Raw genomic sequence first — 25,374 nt, forward strand, 5'->3', positions numbered from 1 at the left:
AACTGCGGCCTCTTCACGTGTGTCATACCCGATGAAGGATTCCGTTGACGAGTACATTGTTAGTGGAAGGGAACTACTGCAGGTAAATACTTTACTTTGACTTTAATAAGTATATCGAGAAATGTCGACTTCATGGAAATGATTATTTTACTATAGTAAAGTACTAGTATTAGAATGATGCTCAAAAAAGATACCTATAATCATAGGCAAAACATACTTGATATAGTTGAAGAATAAAACCTATCTGACTGTTTTAGGATACTACATCCAGACTTCCGTAGGTACTCATGGAGGGAAAAAAAACAATTATGCAAGCTAGGCTAGATTTCTTCCTTACAACTGATAATCTTTTAAATTTAGTAGATAAAGCAGATATTAAACCAGGATATAGAACAGACCATTCGATCATTACATTAGAAATAAAGACTAACAATTTTGAACAGGGTAAGGAACTATGGAAATTTAACATAATGAATATGAATATGAAGGTAAAAGATACAATTGAACGTATAAAGAAACAATATGCAGATAGTACATATGATGGAAATATAGAAGAAATTGACAATAAAGATATTAGATTTTCAATCGACGACCACCTTTTTTTTAGAAACTCTACTGATGGAAATAAGAAACACAAGTATTTCTCATGCAATACAGAAGGCAAAAAAGACAAAAAGACAAGAAAAAGTATATTAATGGAAAATATAAATAGGATAGAATCTGAAGACAATTTAGCAAATAAATTTGATATTTTACACCAAAAAAAAGAGAATTAGAAACCATCAGACAAACAATAATGAAAGGACATCTGATAAGGTCTAAAGATAACTAGATAGAAGAGGGGGAAAATGTGACAAAATACTTCTGCAGTCTGGAGTCTAAAAATTTTACTAACAAAACAATATATAAACTAGAAAAAGTTGATGGAGAAATAACTACTGAACAAAAGGAAATCCTGAAAGAAATAGAAGCATTTTACACAAAACTTTACAGTGAACAGTCTGAGGGTATAGAAGATGTTGATCTAGACAACTTACTTAAAGAATTTGATTTAAATAAATTAACAGACAATCAAAAAGAAACACTAGAAGGAAATTTAACAGAAGAAGAGCTTGGAAAAGCTTTAAAAAAATATGAAAAACTATAAATCGCCTGGAACAGATGGCTTTCCTGCAGAATTTAAAAAAAAATGGCCAGAACTTAAATATTTTATATTGAGATCACTAAACCAGGGATGTACTAAAGGATCTTTCTCCACAAATCAAAGGCTAGGTATTATTACATGTATTCCAAAAGGAGAAAAACCAAGATAATGTTTTAAAAAAACTGGAGGCCTATTACATTATTAAATACAATTTACAAATTAGCCTCAGCATGCGTAGTCGACAGAATGAAAACAATTTTAGATTTTATAATTTCAGATACACAAACAGGTTTTTTAAAGGGTAGTTTTATTGGAGAGAATACTAGATTAATATATGACATAATGAATTATACAGAAAATAATGACATTCCTGGATTATTGGTTTTAATAGATTTTGAAAAGGCCTTCGACTCGGTATCATAGAAGTTTCTAGACAAAGTAATCTCTTTTTTTTAATTTTGGACCGAGTATCAGACATTGGATCAATACACTATATAAAGACACTTCATCAGCTATTATACAAAATGGTAGGTTATCAGAATTTTTCACTATAGAACGCGGTTGTCGTCAGGGCGACCCTGTCTCACCATATCTTTTTATACTTGTGGCAGAAATATTGGCAATTATGGTTAAAAACAATGCAAAAATTAAGGGTATAAAGGAGGGAAAAAAGAACACAAGCTCTCACAGTTTGCAGATAACACATCTCTTATTTTAAATGGTTCTAGGAAATCTTTCAATGTGGCACTCAAATGTTAGAATTATTTGCACAAATATCAGGTCTTTAGGTGAATAGTGACAAAACACAATTGATATGGATATGAAGTAAAAAAATCAGTCAATACGTCTTCCACCATAGATGGAAATTAAAATGGGGGATTACAAAATTTAACCTTCTTGGAATAGACTACTCTGTCAACTTAGATGAAATGATTAACATTAACTATCATAAAGCTATACAAAATTTAAATCAATCATTACTACAATGGTCTAAAAGAATACTTACATCAATAGGTAGAATAGCTGTTTTAAAAACATTAATACTTTCAAAAATGATTCATCTCTTTATGACTATACCGAATCCAGACAGAGCTTTTATTAAAACATTGAATTCTACTTTTTTAAATTTATATGGCAAGGACCTGTTGATAAAGTGGAAAGGAACACTCTAATTAAACAATACAATAAAGGAGGTTTAAAAATGATAGATATAGGGAACTTTATTGATAGTTTAAAATCTACTTGGGTAAGAAGACTTTTGACATCTAGTGAAAGGGAATGGAAAAACATTTTTGAACATGGAATATGTCCCATACAGTGCCTTTCAAAATTTGGTGAAGGTTTCTTTGAAAACTTAAATATAACAAATTTATTTTGGAAAGAAGTCCTAAATACATGGATAAAAGTGTCAAAACTAAATAAAATAAGAACCAAAACTGACCTTCTTACCTCCCCTTTATGGTACAATTCTAACTTTAAGATAGGGAATCAATACATTTATTTTGAAGACTGGCATAAGAAAGGTGTAAATACAGAAGTTAACATAATGAAAGGAGATGGAGCATTTTTAAATTTTGAAGAATCCAAAGACAAGTTTTCTGTAATATCGAATATTTTTTTAAGTTACAAGAGTCTGTGTGCATCCATTAAATCTGTGATTAAAAAATGTAAGGTATATCTGAATAACAATACTAATGTAAGACCTTATTTATCTTTACACACTCAAATTCTATTTAAAAGTAAAAAAAAAGGCAGTGGAGATTTATATTATGCACTTACAGAGCAAAACCACAAAAACATAGTCAATACATCAGAAATTAAATGGAAAACAAATCCTATTTTCCAATATTTGAACTGGAATACAATTTATTTACAACCCTTTAAGACTACCAAAGATACAAAACTACAATGGTTCCAGTATACAATTCAAAATCAAATTCTACCAGTAAATAAATATTTGGAAAAGATTGGCATAACAAATAATGACAAGTGTAACCTATGCAAAAATAATGTAGAAGATTTAGAACATATGTTTTGGGAATGTAATGAAGCTCAGGTCATTTGGACCAAACTAGAAGAATGGATAAAACAAAAAACAAATAAAACAGTAGTTTTTGATTTGAAAATGATATTGTTTGGACATACAGTTAACATTGTCACATCACAACCTCTCAACTTCCTTATATTACTTACAAAATACTTTATTTTTTGTGCATCAAAAAGACAAGACAGAGTTAACTTCAACGTGTTAAAAGAATTTATTGCACAAAGATATACAATCGAAAAAATTGTTCACATAAATACATGTCCCAAATATGGGAAGAGTGGGAAAATGTATTTACATAAAAATAACAACATTGATAAATTACAACCTATCCATATGACATAAAGATGTAACTATTTTAAAATAAGATTTCTTACTTTCTTAGGTAGTAAAGCTTCCCCCTACATTTGTATAGCAGATTGTTTATAGGTTATAGGACTCTATATATATCCATATATGTTTATGCATGAAATACAATTGAAAACATATATAAAGAGTGAAGGAGTTTAACAATAAAAACACCTACATATAATACACAATATTTTATTTTAAATGGATTTACTTGTATACTATGTATACATGTTTATACACATTTCATATCCTGATATTAAAAGAATAGCTGACTTATATACAATATAATTATATCTATACAATTTTTATATTTAGTTAGATTGAAGTTCACTTAAATAGAAATGTAGATAGAAATTATTATTAAGTCAGAATATATATATGGATATATATATTGCCTTGTAATAGTTTATGTCTTTGTGGTGTGATGTAAATGTATACAGTATGTAACGTTTAGTTATAAGTAATGTTTGGTAAAAAAGAAACTTCTCAGATACTGAACTCCAGAACTCATCCCAAGCAAGGAAAAAAAATCAAAGCTGTGACTCCTGTGAGATGATATGTTTACATGATGTATGTATACTCATATGATATTTTACATGATATATGTATACTCATGATATTTTACATGATGTATGTATACTCATATGATATTTTACATGATATATGTATACTCATATGATATTTTACATGATGTATCTATGAAGACAACATCTTTTACTGGTTCTCATCCTTTGGTAGTTTATGCATTGTGTTTTATAGCTAAATATTTTTTTCTAGTTCTGGATCGGTTATTTTATAATTATTTAACAAGGATAAAAATATTAATTGTTCGTGAAAGATACCATTTTAATCTACCGAATACTTGTGGACACAAAATGTGTACAGGCAAAATAGGTGACGCATTGGCTATCTTGAATCTTGAAATCCAAAACTCGAACTGAAGGAGAAACGCACCAAAACAAATGATTTAAAATGTTGTAATCATCACTTTTTGGTTTGGTATTTGCAGGCGATTGGACAGGAATCAAGAAGGAACTTTGCTACCATGATGAATGCATTGGATGTGAAACTTGGGGAACTTTCGACAACAGCCCTCCTGACATTCAAACCCTACCACGACCATATGACCAGTACGTCTCATATACATATTCTTTGTATAACTACTTGGGTCTTTTCATTGAACGTCCGTACGTTTTATATTGCTATATAACTGGTTCCGTAACAATGATATCACTGCTCTTTCTGTAGATGCTATTGCCCAACCGTTGAACACGGATACTCTGCGTCTGGCAAAAGCTAAATACAACGACTATGTCTCAAAGGTCACTAACCAATTGCCATCTATCAACGACTTAGCTCAGCGATACACGTCCACCCTGTACAATGGGAGAGAACAGATAAACTCCGCCCTGTACGGACTGTTGGACCGACCGGAAGTAGACTTCATTCAATCCAAAGTATGTCATCATGATGTCTTTTCCCTATAACATAGCAGGCTAATGTATATGTAAAGTAATGTGCAATGTACATTTATAACTAATAACTTCTTCAAAATATTGTCCATGAATTTATTCAAATATACAATATGGGAGACACGTAATATATTTCAAACGTACACGTCATTGCGTAATCAAATACACCTAAAAGCATTTACAATCAAACGTACACGTCAGTGTAATCAGAGAGCCATAACAGTGATTACAATCTAACGTACACGTCAGTGTAATCAGATATCCATAACAGTGTTTACAATCTAACTTACACGTCAGTGTTATCAGAGATCCATAACAGTGTTTACAATCTAACGTACACGTCAGTGTAATCAGAGATCCATAACAGTGTTTCCAATCTAACTTACACGTCAGTGTAATCAGAGATATATAATAGTGTTTACAATCTAACTTACACGTAAGTGTAATCAGAGATCCATAACAGTGTTTACAATCTAGCTTACACGTCAGTGTTATCAGAGATACATAACAGTTTTTACAATCTAACTTACACGTCAGTGGTATCATAGATACCCAACAGTGTTTACAATCTAACTTACCCGTCAGTGTAATCAGAGATCCATAACAGTGTTTCCAATCTAACTTACACGTCAGTGTAATCAGAGATGCATAACAGTGTTTACATTCTAGCTTACAGTATCAGTATAATCAGAGATACATAACAGTGTTTACAATCTTACTTACACGTCAGTGTAATCAGAGATATATAATAGTGTTTACAATCTAACTTACACGTCAGTGTTATCATAGATACTCAACAGTGTTTACAATCTAACTTACACGTCAGTGTTATCATAGATACCCAACAGTGTTTACAATCTAACTTACACGTCAGTGTTATCAGAGATCCATAACAGTGTTTACAATCTAACTTACACGTCAGTGTAATCAGAGATACATAACAGTGTTTACAATCTTACTTACAGTATCAGTATAATCAGATATACATTGATAGTGTTTACAATCTTACTTACAGTATCAGTATAATCAGAGGTACATAACACTGTATTTACAATTTAACATACTCCTACTGTATACAAAAAAATGTGGTATTACAATGATGTGAGATTTCTTTTTGTGAACAGACAGCATTAAACCTTAAACCATATGCCGTAAAAACATGCAACATCATTAACGCAGTCTTTCTATACAAATACAGGCTGCTGCCGCTTACAAATTCTGGGAAGTTGAAGAGAATACCAAGGCCGCACTCGCAAGTGTGTACGATCACGTCATGGAAATAATTGAGGATGAAATTGAAGCGCTGAAAACTGTCATCACTGACCTTGAGAAGACAAAGATAACTGTGTTCGACCCTGTAAATGGCGAAGTTCAAGCTGACACTTACCTCGTTGTACCCATGAAATCTCTGAAAACTCTACCAGGCATTGACGTCATCCAACACTACAACAACATTCGGTCGTACGTGCCCGACATAAGTGAATTGAGATCCATCTACGATTATATACCATCCTCAGATTTCAGCACCTGGATGCCACCTTTTGATGGTAATTATCCTCAATGTATTAATGAAAGTCATTAACGACTCTTCGAGGGAGAAGGAAAGTGATGTTTAGATAATGATATATCGTGTGGCTTTTTAATCAAAATCAATTAGTAAAGTTGTTGCTTTACATATATATATTTCCACGTCAAAACTGAAAATGATTTATCTGTTGAAAGTTAGTTTTTTTAACGAAAGTTATCGTTGTCTTAAGATATTGGATAGTTTGGATTCAATCTATATTTGTGTAATTACTCTTCAGCTTTCGGAACCGTAGAGGGCAACACATTCACAACATTTGACGGGAAAACGTACCAGTTCAACGGCAGGTGTAGCTACGTGCTGGCTGGCGACTATATGGATGGTAACTTTTCCATCGTCCTCGACTACATGGGGAAACAGAAGAGAAGGGTTATCATAACCACTACCAAACACGCTGTACAACTCCTACCAAAGAACAAGGTGAGGTTATCTATCAACGAGGGACGTTAATATCTTCTATATGATAATGAAGCAATTTCTGATTTACATAAATAATGATCTTAAAGTGCTTGAAAAATTTCATTATAGGACAAGTACATGTATATAACCTGTTTTTGCTGACATTACAGGTTTAACAATTAGAAGAAAAACTGTCTAATCTGAGCATTTACTGAGTAATACTCCGGGACTCTATCAATGGTAAATGTTGTTATTCCAGTACTTGTTTATGGTAATCATATATATCGAATTGTCTGCTTCCAGTTAAGAGTGGATGGAGCCATTGTGGAAATGTCATATCACAACGAGGACATAACTGTCGTCAATGAGGGTGATGACGTCACAGTGAGTGGACATGGATTCACCGTCCGTCATAACGTGCCAAGTGATAAATACGAAATCGGACTGAGTGGTTGGTACTATGGAAAGACAGGAGGACTACTGGGGACCTACGACAACGAACGTCACAACGACATGATGATGCCCTCAAGACAACTCGCAACTGACGTCACGTCTTTCGCGGATACCTGGGAGGTCAATGAAAGATGTCGTTAAAACATTGAACATTGAGTAACTAATGAAATGTAAAGGTGTGATAATAGAAAATAATAATTAAAAATTTGTGAGGTCGAAATTGTTTCAATAAATAAAAAATTTATGCATGCAATACTTTTGTTAGTGTTCGCTCATTCGTAACAAGATAATGATTGGTTTTTATATAGAAAAGCATTATAGAGGTGTATGTCACCAATCAACACTAGTTGATGTGTCACCAATCAACACTAGTTGATGTGTCACCAATCAACACTAGTTGATGTGTCACCAATTAACACTAATTGATGTGTCACCAATCAACACTAGTTGATGTGTCACCAATCAACACTAGTTGATGTGTCACCAATCAACACTAGTTGATATGTTGGTTAATCAAGAAATTAAACAAAAAGAGTTCGGGGCTTTGTGGTATCCACCGGAATCACCATAATTTTGATGACATGTTAAAGTCATCAATTTCTATATATCTCGGTGACATGTTAAATCATATATATATATCGGTGACATGTTAAAGTCATATATATATATACATGTATATATATGGTATATACATGTATATATATATCGGTGATATTTTCAGGATTAGTCAAATGGAAAACTGAATATGTACGACTCTCGAAATTTCAAATGATCATTCTCACTTGAAACATGCGCATATTAAAAAGAAAGAAAAAGAAGTAACAAAAAAAAAATGAGAAAATAAACATTTAATGAAATCTGGACTCGCTTTACCATTAAGTTAATGAGCCTGGATACAACTGGCTCCATGAATCAATCTAGTCATTGTTGTATGAAATACGGCGTATGCTAATAACAGTATGCATGGTACATACAGGTCAGAGGTCATCAAGCAACAAACATCGATGATATATCATTCAATAACAGTATTTTGCGGTAGATCAATTACTTACTTTAAATTATGGTAGATCAGAAGTTACCAAGCAAAAACGTAAGGCAGTTCAGAGACAAAAACTAAAGTCAGTGTAACCATAATTTGAACTAAACACAAAGGCAAAATATGACAAAATGAAGATACAAGGATTATAGGACCATGTGTTCCGGAAGGGTAAGCGTCTACTGCTTCATCTTCGAATTGAAAACCGACATGTGATCTATGTCAAGCCCAAGTAATGTTACGTCCTCAGCGCGAGAACCTGTGTGGTGAGAATACATTGAAGAAATCAATTATGAACAATTTCTGTTACAGTGTTGGCTTGTGGGACGACGATCGATGTATATGCATGTCAAAGGCCGATATGTCAGTGTTGTGAGGCTACTGCGATATCTGGATATGCCAAAAATCTTTATAATGAAGGATTTTTTTCTTTTTCTTCTTCCATTGTATGCTGAGGTTATTAAGTTATAACGATGAGCTTGGATGGTCTAGGTATGTCAGAGACAAGTACGATACAATAATAAGTTAGTGTTATCTAGGTATGTCAGAGACAAATACGATACAATAATAAGTTAGGGTTATCTAGGTATGTCAGAGACAGGTACGATACAGTAATAGGTTAGTGTTATCTAGGTATGTCAGAGACAAATACGATACAATAATAAGTTAGGGTTATCTAGGTATGTCAGAGACAGGTACGATACAATAATAGGTCAGGGTTATCTAGGTATGTCAGAGACAGGTACCATACAATAATACGTTAGGGTTATCTAGGTATGTCAGAGACAGGTACGATACAATAATAAGTTAGGGTTATCTAGGTATGTCAGAGACAAGTACGATACAATAATAGGTTAGTGTTATCTAGGTATGTCAGAGACAGGTACCATACAATAATACGTTAGGGCTATCTAGGTATGTCAGAGACAGGTACGATACAATAATAAGTTAGGGGTATCTAGGTATGTCAGAGACAAGCACGATACAATAATAGGTTAGTGTTATCTAGGAATGTCAGAGACAGGTACGATACAATAATAAGGTAGTGTTATCTATGTATGTCAGAGACAAGTACGATACAATAATACGTTAGGGTTATCTAGGTAGGTCAGAGACAAGGACGATACAATAATACGTTAGGGGTATCTAGGTATGTCAGAGACAAGCACGATACAATAATAGGTTAGTGTTATCTAGGAATGTCAGAGACAGGTACGATACAATAATAAGTTAGTGTTATCTTGGTATGTCAGAGACAAGTACGATACAATAATAAGTTAGGGTTATCTTGGTATTTCATAGACAAATACGATACAATAATGAGTTAGGGTTATCTAGGTATGTCAGAGACAAGTACGATACAATAATAGGTTAGTGTTATCTAGGTATGTCAGAGACAGGTACGATACAATAATAAGTTAGTGTTATCTAGGTATGTCAGAGACAAGTACGATACAATAATAAGTTAGGGTTATCTTGGTATGTCATAGACAAATACGATACAATAATGAGTTAGGGTTATCTAGGTATGTCAGAGACAGGTACCATACAATAATAAGTTAGGGTTATCTAGGTATGTCAGAGACAAGTACGATACTATAATAAGTTAGGGTTATCTAGGTATGTCAGAGACAAATACGATACAATAATACGTTAGGGTTATCTAGGTATGTCAGAGACAAATACGATACAATAATACGTTAGGGTTATCTAGGTATGTCAGAGACAAGTACGATACAATAATAAGTTAGGGTTATCTAGGTATGTCAGAGACAAGTATGATACAATAATAAGTTAGTGTTATCTAGGTATGTCATAGACAAATACGATACAATAATAAGTTAGGGTTATCTAGGTATGTCAGAGACATGTACGATACAATAATAAGTTAGGGTTATCTAGGTATGTCAGACAAGTACCATACAATAATAAGTTAGGGTTATCTAGGTATGTCAGAGACAAGGACGATACAATAATGAGTTAGGGTTATCTAGGTATGTCAGACAAGTACGATACAATAATAGGTTAGGGTTATCTAGGTATGTCAGACAAGTACCATTCAATAATAAGTTAGGGTTATCTAGGTATGTCAGACAAGTACGATACAATAATAGGTTAGGGTTATCTAGGTATGTCAGAGACAAATGCGATACAATAATACTTTAGGGTTATCAAGTACGATACAATAATGAGTTTGCAATATATAAATCAAGTGACACGAGACTAGTCATGAATTGAGAATATCTAGGCGAAGTGAAATGTTATTATATTTGAGTTGATTGGGAATAATGTGGACGTGCACGTGTCCGTCATAGATTGTAGGATATTGGAGCCGTCAAAGGTAAGTTTGTTATGGCGATATTGTAGGACCATTTGGTTTGTCAAAGGTCATAATATAATATTATTGTTCATACTTTGGTTTTGTCAATGGTCATATATTCCAATTTATTATCATTGTCTTCTATAATGTCCTGCTATATTCCTATTAATTTGCATAATTCCGATTCTTCTCTTGTCATTCGTTTTTAATAATAAAAAAGTGGGTCAATATTTTGCTACAAATGCAAGCAATTCCACGTGAATCTATCTTCCATGTCAGTTAAATAGTGAACAAGACTGTCTACTAATTGCGAAAGCACTTGATGGTGTAATGTCATATGCAAGTATTTGTGCTATTAAATTATGAATAAAATACAAACAATTGATTTGAACACAATTTATTTGTCTGAAGTACAGACTTATGACCATGTTTACATACATGTAAATATCCAGGCTTCAGTTTCACAATGGTTCTTTACTTGAATAAAAGGGGTCAAGATTATGAAATCCGTTCTTGATTTGAAATCAAATAAATTCCAGATTTTGTTTTAAAACAAGAGGCCCAATGGGCCTGAATCGCCCACCTGGTATTAATCTCACAAATAATCTTTAAATTGGACTATAATACAGCTACAGGCAGAATATCAGTGTTTGACTCATAAGAACCTATTAAAAGATTTAAACATATGAGGCGTGTGACCTTGAATGTCGAACAAGGACATAAGGTTGAGCAGAGTTTATAGTCGTCCAACCAAGCATGCTTCTGGCAAAATATCACTACCCTGGACCTTTTGGTTATACAGAACAAGTCATTTAAAGATTTAAACATATATTGACCACTGTGATCTTGCATATGGGCGAAGGTCATTCATTTGAAAAAACCTGGTAGTCCTTAATCCCAGCATGTTAATGGCCAAATATCATAACCCTTAGCCTTTTGCTTATTGAGAAGAGGTCGTTTAAAGGTTTTAAACATATTTGACCATCGTGACCTTGAATAATTGTCAAGGTCATTCATTTTAACAAACTTGGTAGCGCTTCATCCCAGCATTCTAAAGGCCAAATATCATCACCCTAGGCCTCTTTGTTATTCAGCAGAAGTCGTTCAAAGTTTTTAACATATTTGACCCCTGTGACCTTGGATATGAGCGAAGTTCATTCATTTGACCATATTTGGTAGCCCTTCATCCAAGCATCTAACTGGCAAATGTCATAACCCTAGGCCTCTTGGTAGTTCAGAAGAAGTTGTTTAAAGGTTATAAACATATTTGACCCCTGAAACCTTGAAAATGGGTGAAGGTCATTTGTTTGAATAAACTTGGTAGCCCTCCATCCAAGCATGATACTGGTCAAATATCATCACCCTTAGCCTTTTAGTTACTGAGAAGAAGTTGTTGAAAGGTATTTAACATGTTTGACCATTGTGACCTTGAAAATAGATGAAGGTCATTCGTTTGAACAAACTTGGTAGCCCTTCATCCCAGCATATTACTGACCAAATAACATTATCCTTTCCCTCTTGGTTATTCATCAGAAGTCGTTCAAAGATTTTAACATATTTGACCCTTGTGACCTTGAAAATGGGTGAAGGTCATTTGTTTTAACAAACTTGGTAGCTCTTCATCCCAGCATGTCACTGGCCAAATACCATCACCCTAGGCCTCTTGGTTCTTCAGAAGTCGTTCAAAGATTTAAACATATTTGACCCCTGTGACCTTGAAAATGGATGAAGGTCATTCATTTGAACAAACTTGGTAGCCCTTGGATCCAGGATGCTACTGGCCAAATATCATCATCATAGGCCTTTTGGTTACTGAAAAGAAGTTGTTTAAGTAAAAAGTTGACGCCGGATGCCGCACCATGGCATAAGCTCACTTGCCCTTCGGACAGGTGAGCTAATAACCACTTGAGAGAAGAGTTTATATATAACAATATACAAGTTAAGAACTTCCTGAAGAGTTAAGAACTGTGTGTTGCGATACTGGGGAGCAGAACAAAAGGACCATTGATTTAACTAGTGACTTTAATGATATTTCAATATTCAGACATTTGTGTGAATCTCTGGAAATGGGTGTTTTGGCAAAATGTTAAGAACAGGTAACGTTACAACTATTTATGTGAATACTAGAAGAGAGCTTCATATTAGTTTCAGTTTACGTATATAGGTGATTCAATGCTTGTTTATTTACAGTAAATGATGAACAGAAATGCTAACAGTGTAGCATTCCCCTAGCTTGGTAAAGATAAGTTATATTACTGTTAATACAACCAGGACTTGTTAAAACTGCTTCATCATTGACTGCTTTTGGGATATCTGTCATCCTCGTTAAACAACTAAAAGGTAATGCATGAACAAAATGGATAGGTCTTGATGCTAAAAAATCAACTACTTAACTAAGGAACTTGCTAAATACCCTTTTATTGGCACTAAATCCTGAGCTTCTCAATCTATAGTACAAGCTGAAGAATAGAGAGAATAATGGGAATACCTCAAACCACAACCTGACATTGAATCCAATACCAGCTCACTGGCATACAACCTGCTACCTAAACAAAGGGAACAGGCAAAAAACAAAGCAGAATCAAAATAATGTGTAAAAGTAATAGTGGTGACTTGCCATAGATTTGGGAGAAACGGAATACTGATCTAATGGTCAGTTTTTTAGTTATCATAATTTCATTTTAGCATTATGTACCAAGTCAAAGTATGAAGACAAGTAGCACACATATCAATAAATTTGTATGCTATTGATTAACACTTTCACCACTGTAGACCATAATGGACTCATCCAAATCAATGCATGGAAGAGTCTACTGAAGTTACATAGGGGTGAAAGGGCTAATGGGCATCACAAACAAAACAAGTATAACAATCATGTTGAAAATGTTACGCTTGTCACTCAGAAGAGGTTTGACTGCAATGTACAAATTGTTGGATGAAATAAGTTCTGGACGACAATATTGACAACAACATTTAATTTACAGGACTAAATCAATGTGTGATTTTGTGTAGTTACAATGACAAGTGTGCATAAGTATTGAATACATAACATCTGGGTACTGACACCTACATTTTTACATAAATCAACATCTGGGTACTTTTGTCTACAAACTTATGTAAATCTACATCCAAGTACATATACACCTACATCGTTATATAAATAAACATCTGAGTACTTGCATTCTTATACAAATCAAAATATAATTACATCTGCATTTTTTTTTTAAATCACCACATTCCATATATATGTTTTTGAACTACAAGCTGTGAGTAGACATTAGTGAATTCAAATATCATGTGAATATCAAATAGAACTTAACAAGAAACATACAGCCGTCCTTGTTCCTTTCACAAATTTAAATTCTAGTGAATGTTGCTGGCGATCTAGTGATTTACAGATGGTGTTAAGTATCACATATATCCATCTCTCTCATTGTATATATATACATGTAATTAAATAACACATACTGCTAAAGAACCTGTATACCGACTCATTCAGATTTAGACTCTGTACCAGCAATCAACAATGATTACTATGTGTTTGCTAAACACCTTATTTGTTTGGTATTCTGATAGTAAAAACCTTATGGACCTGTAAATATTAAAGACTTCTTGAAAATTTGGCCAAAACTTGCAACAAAACATACATATATCTATGTTGAATAGGGAAGATCCAACCTTTATTGAACACTTACATGTGGCTCCTGAACTGAAAACCCAGTTATCATACAGAATAGGTTGGAATGGTACAAAATCATGTGAGCCTCTAGTTGACCTATCACACACTAACACACACCTCAATGGCAGCCTCTAGTTGACCTATCACACACTAACACACACCTCAATGTCAGCCTCTAGTTGACCTACCACACACTAACACACACCTCAATGTCAGCCTCTAGTTGACCTACCACACACTAACACATAGTCCGAATTAATCTGACGTTTTATCGACTTGTTTCATAACGGTCTGTCGNTAGTCCGAATTAATCTGACGTTTTATCGACTTGTTTCATAACGGTCTGTCGTCGATTAACGTCAGAACTCCGGCCCTCTATAAAATGCGGGAAATATGCGCCCCGCGCCCAGAGCGCACTTCAAACTGTTATTTTAGAAACAAATCGTCACTTTCACACACATGTCGCACAAGGATCGAAAGATCTATTCTTTATGCACTAGGTGGTATCAATAACATATTTCAAAGATCATTACGAAAAGTATTTTCCAACGTTTTCTATACCAACCCATGTTTTTAATGGAAATTAGGCCATGAGCAATGCCACATGACTTGACGAGATCTCGCGTTACCGAAGGTATTTCCCAACGTTATGACGTATGCCGGCGAGATTTTAGTCATGTGGCATTAGAAGGCGGGGCTATCAAAAAACGAGAGTAAAACAGAGTAAGTTTAAAAAAATATGTTTTTAGTGATTGTATTGGTTGTTTGAGGCATGTTATGCATGTTCATCTTGTGCAGAAAGAATAGATCTTTCGATCCATGTGCGTCATGTGTGTGAAAGTGACGATTTGTTTCTAAAATAACAGTTTGAAGTGCGCTCCGGGCGCGTGTCGCATATTTCCCGCATATTATAGAGGGCCGGAGTTCTGACGTTCATCGACGACAGACCGATATGAAAAAAGTCGATAAAAAACGTCAGAATAATTCGGACTAACTAACACACACCTCAATGTCAGCCTCTAGTTGACCTATCACACACCTCAATAGCAGCCTCTAGTTGACCTACCACACACTAACACACACCTCAATGTCAGCCTCTAGTTGACCTACCACACACTAATGAAGAATTCATTGCCAGAAAGAACTGAACACAACGCTATCAGATTTTATATATGTCAACTATTCTGTTGTCCAATTTCTTCTGCAGCCTATCAGATGAACCCTGCCACCCCTATCACCATGGACTAGTCTTGATCAGAGGAAGGAACAGTTCCTGATAGGAAAAGCAGGGTAGGTATGGGAAGAATTTGTCTGACTTGCCAACCACTTTCTTTTAACCCATAGTATTCCACATAAGTGAAAGGACAGTATATTGCACCAACTCCTACCAGTGTAAAAGGGCCGGGCAATATCAATCCTGCATTTTGTTAATGTTGTTCTGTTCAGTACTCATGTACACCGTTTGATCATATCATTGATGGGTGTGTTCAGCCAGTCATTTGTCAAATCATCAAAGTGATTATCAAAGTCTGTGAGTTGTGTGTAAGCACCCGATGTGAGCAACGTGGCTGCTGTCTCCATTGTCTCTTCATCAACTGTTGATCTGAAAAAACCCGTTTATAATAGTTAAACATATTCATCATCGATTTGTCAACATATCCTATTACATTGTTTGAAATATGTGTTACCTCTGTGTGAACAATGAATATTTAAATGTAAAATTATCTCAATGCCTATAGCTACTCAATACTACAAATGCTTGTTATTAGGCCGCTATCATCATTACTTCATCACTTAGCATGAAAACATCTGCAAACACCAACAGTTTGTCCGAGAACATCTAAATTCCCTTTTTTTCAACAGATAAATATATCAACTTATTTTAATTGAAGCAAATGACCATGCTAGCTAATACAAGGAAGCGTCGACGCCACCATCAGGTCTGATAATCCAATAATCGTGACTAAATAATATCTTCGAAACAAAAGAGACACATTGTTATAGGGTGAGTAAGGAATCATACTAATAAATGTTCTCATTTCAAAACTGGCAAAATCTGTGAGTTATGAATACCCTGCCAGCAGTGCACCTTCTGCCAATCAAGCTTTATGCTGTGGGGTCGTAATGCCCACTCCATTATTCTGTTGGGGCATTAATTTCAATCACCACAGCAAGAAAAGCATAGTGATGACACTGGAGTGTGACAGATCTATGTAGCTCTTGGTGTGGGGATGAGGAATAAAAAACAAATGTACCCACCTTTTTTCATTTTCTCTCCAAGATGTGTCTTTTAAGGAATATGTTCTATAGACCTCTGCAACAGATTCTGGAGAAACTCTTTTATTATCAATCTGAAAGCAGAAAAAAGGACAGATTTGCAGGGTATATTGTGAAAACTCCCTAGTACAATGTACATGTATAAGCTTTATCGTGCTTTCTCGATGACCTATAACCTTTAGGGACATCCAACAAAAGCTGCCATTGAGAGGTTTGTAAAACTATCCTCTCATACTGTAGTTAACATTTACATAGCGCTGAAATTATCTCAAGGCCAGCTCACAAGAACTGTAAAGGTCTACTGAACTAAAGCTACATACAAACACAGATTGTAACACATGACAGACATGTAAATATTATGCACATAAGAACGACACTCACCATAAATATACACGAGTCCTGGCAGTTCTCACTGACCCTTCTCCCTACAACTCGGGCAATACAGTTCAATCTGTGGGACAAAACAGCAGTCACTGGTTAGCAGATCTCTTATTGGAAAGCAGAGCAGACAATTTGCTAATGTAATTTATCATATGAATACCGTGTTATGCAGTGTCATCAAGCCATCACATGAATTATGTTTATGTAACGTGTGTAATATCACTCCGGAAATGACGTCAAAATTGAATAGGAACAATCAATGTGATGTCATGATCACGTCATTGTGAAGCGGACACAATTTTTATCATTTCAGAGGCGGCCAAGTGCAAAATATTTATTTCAGATCACAATTATACAGTTTACTTAGTATTATTATATAATAAAAAGAATCTGTCATTCGTTTCCCTTCATATTAAATTGATGATACTCGCTTTGGATTTTTCATATTTGCTCGCAAAAGTCCAAAACTTGTACATAAATCTAATATGAAGGGAAACACAGATCCTCTATGTACGTAAAAGGTCAGAATGACCTAATTTAGCTGCATGACACTTTTTTGTCTTCACAAGATTTACATCCATACCAAATATAAAGGTACTATAGATATCTTCCAGACAAGTTCTTAATGAAATGTAGGTCAAAGTGACCTTGTTCTGGTGCCTGTTCAACCGAGCTTAAGATGTACTTTGGATAAGTTATCTGTTTGGATCAGTCATGCAAACTGTACAGGTAAATGATTAAGGAATGACATAAGTTTTAAATGAATAACTTAAAATGCATGAATGATGTCAGTGAACTAGAACATTAAGGTTCTGTGATGCTGTAAATAGGACGTTATCCCCTTACTTTGTATTGTGATGTCATGGAGTCTTGCATGCCTCTACTGTGAAATCATAATTACAAGTAAAGTATTTATGACATCATAAATTCTTTGCAATTTTACTTCTGCATGACATTACAATGGCATATTCCCTTCCAAACACACAATCCTGCAGATTTTATCATTTTTAACTGTACATAAAGGTTCCTTATTGTGAAGACATTGTGCATCATTTAGGTATTCCTACTGAAACAATCAACAAGGCAAACAGTTCCGAGGCACGACTTGGAAACATTAGCAATGACCAAATGTATTTGCCTTGTTAATATTTTTAGTCTGCTTGTACATGCCCTGTAAATATAAATGTCCATGGCTTTTTCTAAAATATGAAACCAACTTACTCGGAATCTGAATAGTTTTCATTAGCCTGGTAATAGCCTGCTATCACATATCCAGCACTTTTACAGTATCCATCGATCTACAACAGAAAATAATTTTATTTTAATTCCATCTTCTACTTACAATATAGCTCAAGCTTTAGACAATGACAAGTGATTTTCATACTTGAAATTAATTTCTATTTCAATGCTCTAATTGTTTTTTATGTTTCCTGACATAATACATCTAACAAATGTTGATTTGCCAGAAAGTTTAGACCCCTTGAAAACTTGGGACAAGTTCTTCTTCTTTCGGTTCGGAGCAACACTTCATAAGTATTTTCGCACGCTTTCCTTGATGGGGAGTATGTCACCCTGGTAAAATACTAGCTGTTCCCTACCGCCTCGGCTAGGGAGAATTTCTCTTTAGCTCATTTGGTAGAGCATAAGACTAACAAACCAGAGGTACCGGGTTCGACTCCTGGCGGATGCATTGAAAAAATAACAACCTGTTACATTTATTGAAATGTACAAATGTTATACTGTAGAGCTTAGAGAAAAGTACATTCCTTCACACCATAGAAAATTGTCCCTCTCAATTTAAAATGAGTGGTCTTTTTGTCATTTGGTAACAAAAACAGTATTAAATGGAATTTGCTTTTTGTTGGAAAAAATTAACAGACTGTTGTAAGCATAAAGTACAAGTATCAGCTATTGATAATGTATCATGCATACGGTTTCGTGAAGTTGCCATCCATTTTGTCTTTACAAATGTGTATTATTGTACTTTGATCATGATACCTCGTGATATACATTGTAATGTATCTGAGGAAACCAATAAACTTGGTACCGAAACGTCTAGGATTCAGACATCTGTACCCTGATTGATGGGGTGTGGCACAGCAGTTTCCCCGACTGCACTAGATGGAGAGTAAAGGTATTAATATTAGTAGACAAGGGGTGTGGCTTTAATATATGAAAGAGAAGCATCGATGACGATGATAATATAAATCGAGAATATACTATAAACCTTTTTAGATTGAAATGATTTTGAATATTTAGACAGTATTTATTGCCGGGGCAGAGAAGGCCAGGGCCTGTTCGTTTATGCGGAACAACCGGTTTGTCCGTTTTAAATGTAACAATTTCGGGTATTAATCCTGGCGGACATGCAAATGTGTATGCAGGCCTTGCAAGGCTCGCCTGAAAGCAGCATTACTAGGTCCGACATTATTTAATAAACAAACAACTGTGGTCCGACCGAGCTGTAGTTACCACCACAACATCAGGCTGACTTACTACTACAAAGTCGTTGAGGGGTTGCTGCCAGTCATGTCAGCCTGCAAACAAAGCAGGAACATCCGTGCCAAATCATATACGGACTTTGATACCACTAACATTGTCGACCGTTCAGCCCGTTTAAACAACAGAGGTTTCATCGTTCCATCAAGTAGGTCTGAACAGTACAGGAACTCGTTCCTAGTTAGAAACCACAGACTGGAACCACCTATAAGTGACTCAGTTGTGAATTGTGACAATATCGAGGCGCGGTTAAATCAGCCCTCGAATCGCGCGATTACTTACATCTGCTCTCTCTCACCCGCTGCAATATAACCTTAATTGGGATCTAGCAGTGTATTCCATACAGATATAGACCGGTTGAACCGTTTAAACGAAAACGGCCCTTGTATCACTATTTAGTACTACACTACAGTTACCGGTTACCTGAAGAAGTGCTGCCTCCAACATTGGCGATAGGCCGAGTGTGAGATGGAATAATGGGACACAGTCTACAAATCTTAAATTTCTATGTTCTTTAGACTTAGAATTTTCGGCTAATAGTACGCCATTTACAGAACAATGAGGATATTTTGCGGCATGTAGTAGCAATTTACAGTATGCTCGCATGCTGACTGTGATCTCCGCCATTTTCGCACCGGTAAGCCGCGGAGAAAATTACGGCTTCCGGATTATGTATTTTTTTATAATGTTTTATTAATAAAAATATCAGAGATAATTTCTTAAAGAATTCACTATTTTACGACAATTTGATAAACATGAATGTGCATAGAAAGATTTCAGAAATAAAACAAAATAAAAGTAGTAGGCCCTATATTATTTGATGCGGAGATGCAATATGTCAGCGCACATAGATATTGATGGAGACATCCATGTATCAAAGTGCATATCAAGTATTCCAGGTCATATCGAGAGTTTTTCACTCTATATTTCATGCATCTCTATCTTTCCTTTTGGATTTTCATGGAGCATATGATAGCGCCACTGAAATGAAATTGAACAAGGTTCCCCAGCGTCCCTAATTTAGTATTTATGCATATCGAATTTTGGGACCAATCAGAAAACCAAGATGGCCGATAAGCAGCCATCTTGACTTTGTCAAAGTTTGTTAGCCCTGTATATTATTGTACATGAAGGTTCCCCATGGTCCCTGGTTATGCATGTCGAATAACGGGTCTGATAAGAAAATCAAGATGGCTGACATGCGGCCATCTTGAATTTTGATTTTTAAAGTTTGTTAGTGATATTTATTAGAAAGTGCTTGAGGAATCTCCTTTGAAAATTTCCCATGGTCCCTAGATACACATTGAATTTTGGGACTGTAAATCGGAAAACCAAGATGTTTGTGAGGGCACCAGAGTAAAATAATGTCAGCGCTAAATTGTCAGAAAGTACAAGAGGCTCCCAATGTCTTTCTCAAATTTAACAAGAAGTTTTTCAGTCGCCCATACTCATACATATTAATTTTTGGGACTGATCGGAAAAACATGATGGCCACCTGAGACAGCTATCTTGATTTTGGCAGTTCTGACTTCAAGTCAAAGTTGTAACTATTTTATATTTCTTCTCAAGATCTCCCACATCCATACCTGTTGATAGGACGCTAAACAAAACAAAACAAAACCATTCTCAAGATCTCCATAGTTGTGTGTCACCTATGAAAATTAAAAGCTGTTGGTCATTATGTGCCCATTTTTCACTTCATATCTAAAAAATGAAATTTAATTCTGTAATTTAAGGATTTTAGTCTAAAAAAGTGTATAAACTCAGAGATATATATTTTTGTCAATGCCTACAGATCATGATTATTCATTGTATATTCTAGATATTGTAGGTAAACCAAAAATGTAGATTTAGTCTATCAAAATATTATTATTTCCATTGAGTATAAATTTATTTTTTGATGCTCTCAAATGAGGATGATAAAGGTTCTACAGTTGATCAGAAATTGGCTATACAGATGCAGTGCTAAAATACATTTCTGAACCAATACTATTATAGCTCTACTACAATACAGTGCTGGTCTGTATGTAATTAGGTGAAGACTGTTCGGTCTTAGATCTTAGATGACTGATTTAATTTCTTGCATTTCATTGGAGACATTATGACAGGTTTAATATGTGCTACAGAAAACACCTGGTTTGCATAGATCCATTTTTTAAAAATACAGTATCGTTTCAATTTGTCGTTGTGTTCTTAGTTTCTGACTTAACCTTTCTTTTGTTGTTATTGTTTGGGAGTGATGATGCTATATATTTTTTTGACGCGAACAACAGGTCATTTGTAGTCATTGGCGTCACCTTTTACTGGCTATTTTAGTTTCAAAATCTACAACACCACCTAGCGAGCGATAGTGGCATTAATCCCATTAATGAATTTGATTAAATTGGTATTAATGAAAATGAAAGATAGTGGAAGTTTGATTTTCAAAAACAAAATGTATATTCTCATTCAGGATCTCCAAGTCAAGAGGATTAAAACTAGCATCAAGAATGGAGAAACAGTACAACCGAAGTGGGCGTGGCGAGGGCAATCTGATGGCTCTTCTAGCAGGAACTATGGCTGCCCTGGGCTCAGTGTTTGCCAAACTTGCTTTTAATGGTGACATCATCCTCCAGGGATGTGAGGTTGTGGTGGATATAACTGTGTGTGGCAAGGTAGGGAAGATGGAATGTCAAATATGTTATAAACAGTATTTGGTATCTTCAAAAGATCCATAAGGTCTCACGAGTGATGATGTTGTAGTGATATGTGATTTGTAGGTTGCTGTGATCATGACCATGGCCACTTTCAAGTTAGGTTAATTTACATGGGCTAATAAATTGTTAAAAACTTCAAACAACTTTTACTCAAGATTTGTAATATTTAGTGTAATTTTAATTGGCTTCTAGCTTGCTGGAAAAATTACTTGAACCAAATTAAGGTCAAATGATGAAATGTGTTAAAATATTAAGATGAGGGGAAGCCATCTTGGTTTTTGAAAGTTAAAGTTCCTTTTCAGCTCACCTGGCCTGAAGGGCTAAGTGAGGTTATGCCATGGCGCAGCATCCATCATCTGTCGTCAATCCGTCAACTTTTTCCATTAAAAGGCTACTAGTCCGTAACAGATAAGTGGATTTTTACCAAATAAGGTCTGGAGTATCCTTGGCCAAATGGTGTTCAATTTTGTTTATACAGAGAGTAAATTGTTTGCCCCCCCCCCCCCACAAGGGTGGGGCCAAATAGGATAAAAGAGGGAAATCTGCAAAGTTTTCTTTTTCTAAACCAATGGAGGGTTTTTGACAAAATTTGTACAAGAGCATCTTTGGGCAAAGGAGACTCAATTTTGTATAAACAATTAGGGTGTGCCCCACCCACCTAGGGCCTCAAACCTTTGCCTTCCTTACCAATGGGGAGTCAATTTTGTATAAATGGAGGATGTGCCCCCCTCCCCTCTTTTGGGCAGAGGGGTGGGGCCAAATAAGGAATATAGAGGAAAATATTTAATTCCTACTTTTGTACCAATGAAGATATTTTAACCAAACTAGTTTTAGAGCATCTGTGGGCAAAGGGGATTCAAATCTGTATAAACAGAGGATGTGCCCCCTGGGGACTGAGGGGTGGGGCTCAATAGGAGAAATAGAAGTAAATCCTTGAAAAGCTTTCTCCTCTGTATGATTAGAGGGAGTATCACCAAATTTGTTGTAGATCATCTGTAGGTAAAGGGGACAAAATATTGTATAAAAGGAGGCTGTGGCTTTCTTGGCAGAGGGAAGGGGTCCAAAAGGGGAAACAATAGAAACTTATAAAATCTTTCTCCTTCGATAAGAATGGGTTTAAACCAAATTTGGCCTAGAGACTTGCAGGATAAGCTAATTTTGTATAATTGGAAGTGTGCCTTAACCATGTACGAAATTGCTGGGCATGAAGAATACACAGATCTTTCTAAATTTCATGTGTCGTCTTTCTTCAGTCCTTAATTATGCCCGTTTAATTTTGAAACTGATCAGAAGAACAAGATGGCTACCATTCTGCCATATAATTAACATATATAAACATATATATATTAACAGTTTAGGATTATTATCATTTCCATCAGAAGTAACTGTCAGTAGGGAGAACTTTCTCTAATTTACAAGCTGCTTTCTCCAGGTTCTTACCTGTGAATGTTCTTAAATTTCAGAAGAGGTTTTCCTAGTCAATAGGTCAAATGACTTACCTCACTTTGAAAAGATGATATCAAACCATGAAGTATAAAGTTTTGGTCAAAAATTACCACAAAATGCATTTACTGCTGACACAACAGATAGAAGATAAAGCTAACATACAGCTAAGGATGATGTGATGGGTCTCCAAACTTATCTCAGGACAGATGATATGTTTACTTTTCCCCTATCACCATGTGTAAATTCTGGTTGAATTTTTTATTCCATCAATAACTGCTACCGCCTTTATATCAGTTTCATGTGGCTGTATACTTGTATAGTCATAAGAATCAACACGCTATTTAATCGTTCCTGTGCAGTATTGCTTTCACTTCATCTTAAGTCTCTTTGATTCACTGTCAGACGGTTGTTACCTTGCGATTTTTGTGTTCTGCTCCAACAGGTGATGTGGTACCTACAAGGTCTGTGTTTTGGACTGATATTTGTCAGTAATGCCCTGATGTGGACATGTTTTACAAAGAGTCTACAGTTGTGTCCATCCTCACTAGAGGCCACTGTCATCAACACTGCAACCAACTTCATAGTCAGTGTAAGTTTCAACAAGATATGAGCTTAAACAAAACAATAACAAAATGTGTTTCTGCTTTATGCACCTTTCATAGATTACAGCGTCTCATTAGTATTTGTTATGGCTGATTTTGGACAATCAGTTGTACCATATACCAACATTATTACACGAGACTTAAAATTTGAAACACATTTTTTTGTTTGTAGTATATATCTATGAAAAGGTATCCACAGTAATATTTGTGTAAAATAGATTTCTCATGGAATTGTATTTACACAAATACCTGTGTTAAAGAGTATTCATAAGACTTCTATTTACAAACGATATCTGTAAGTTACAGATTTTCATATATATATGTATGTCCTGCATTTAGGTTTATTAATCCTTTTTGTGCAAAAACATAATCAAATGGAATCAATGAAATTAAATGAGGATAATATACAATCATTGCAGTGTTATTTTTTTTTTTTGTATGTTTTAAATGACAGGCGCTCATTGGTTGGATGTTTTTCCATGAAATACTGTCGCTGAAGTGGTGGATTGGTTCACTTCTCATCCTGTCAGGCCTCATGCTGATTCACAGAGGTAGCGACCAGACTATCCAAAAGGGTCACAAGGATTTATAAATGTCACAAAGACAACGACCAGACTCTCCAGAAGGGTCACAAAGATTTATAAATGTCACAAAGACAACGACCAGACTGTCTCCAGAAGAGCGGGTCATAAAGATTTATAATTCCACTGAGGGAATGTAGATTCATTAATTTCACAGAGGCAGCATGTAGATGCTCCACCAGAAAGATTGCAATGAATTATGAATTTCACAGAGGCAGCTACTAGACTGGTAATTTGAAAGATCTCAAAGATTTTGCTTTTGCTGTTTCATGGATATATTGACAACACACTCTGCTGGTGTGGCCACAAAGATTTGTACATTTCACGGAAACAGTAACAAGTTTTCAAGAAAGTTCCTAAGATTTGTTACACTCATATGCCCTGGTATACAGTACTAGTACTAGACATT

The 25,374-nt window shown here is 35.1% G+C and overlaps 3 protein-coding genes across 6 annotated transcripts; 2 read left to right on the top strand and 1 right to left on the bottom strand.

Annotated features, from left to right (window-relative positions):
• Positions 1-6: 6 nt before the first annotated feature.
• LOC110441151 (apolipophorins-like) lies at positions 7-7,699 on the top strand. The gene is made up of 6 exons (XM_021484249.1): positions 7-82; positions 4,549-4,669; positions 4,788-4,996; positions 6,210-6,558; positions 6,817-7,016; positions 7,299-7,699. Exons 1-6 carry the CDS (start codon positions 32-34, stop codon positions 7,587-7,589), a joined length of 1,221 nt encoding a protein of 406 aa, XP_021339924.1. The 5' UTR covers positions 7-31; the 3' UTR covers positions 7,590-7,699.
• A 5,506-nt stretch (positions 7,700-13,205) lies between these two features.
• LOC110441148 (ER membrane protein complex subunit 8-like) lies at positions 13,206-20,277 on the bottom strand. Of its 3 annotated transcripts, none has more exons than XR_002461835.1 (6): positions 20,064-20,277; positions 18,363-18,439; positions 17,142-17,211; positions 16,743-16,834; positions 15,590-16,086; positions 13,206-14,711 (listed from the first exon to the last, which is right to left on the bottom strand). XR_002461835.1 is itself a non-coding variant. In XM_021484246.1 (5 exons), the coding sequence occupies exons 1-5, from the start codon at positions 20,265-20,267 to the stop codon at positions 15,933-15,935; spliced, it is 597 nt and encodes a 198-aa protein (XP_021339921.1). In that variant the 5' UTR covers positions 20,268-20,277; the 3' UTR covers positions 15,401-15,932. The 3 variants fall into 3 exon arrangements, 1 of the variants encoding a protein (XP_021339921.1); XR_002461834.1 differs by having other exon boundaries at positions 15,546-16,086; XM_021484246.1 differs by lacking the exon at positions 13,206-14,711 and having other exon boundaries at positions 15,401-16,086.
• Positions 20,278-20,452: 175 nt separating this feature from the next.
• On the top strand, positions 20,453-25,368 carry LOC110441149 (transmembrane protein 42-like). 2 transcript variants are annotated; one of them, XM_021484248.1, is made up of 4 exons: positions 20,453-20,539; positions 22,093-22,294; positions 24,225-24,371; positions 24,839-25,368. In XM_021484248.1, exons 2-4 carry the CDS (start codon positions 22,130-22,132, stop codon positions 24,974-24,976), a joined length of 450 nt encoding a protein of 149 aa, XP_021339923.1. In that variant the 5' UTR covers positions 20,453-20,539; positions 22,093-22,129; the 3' UTR covers positions 24,977-25,368. The 2 variants fall into 2 exon arrangements, with proteins under 2 accessions (XP_021339923.1, XP_021339922.1); XM_021484247.1 differs by having other exon boundaries at positions 20,475-20,519.
• Positions 25,369-25,374: the final 6 nt, after the last annotated feature.

Source organism: Mizuhopecten yessoensis, unplaced genomic scaffold, assembly GCF_002113885.1.
Source record: "Mizuhopecten yessoensis strain PY_sf001 unplaced genomic scaffold, ASM211388v2 scaffold715603, whole genome shotgun sequence".
In the NCBI taxonomy this organism is placed as follows: Eukaryota; Metazoa; Mollusca; class Bivalvia; order Pectinida; family Pectinidae; genus Mizuhopecten; species Mizuhopecten yessoensis.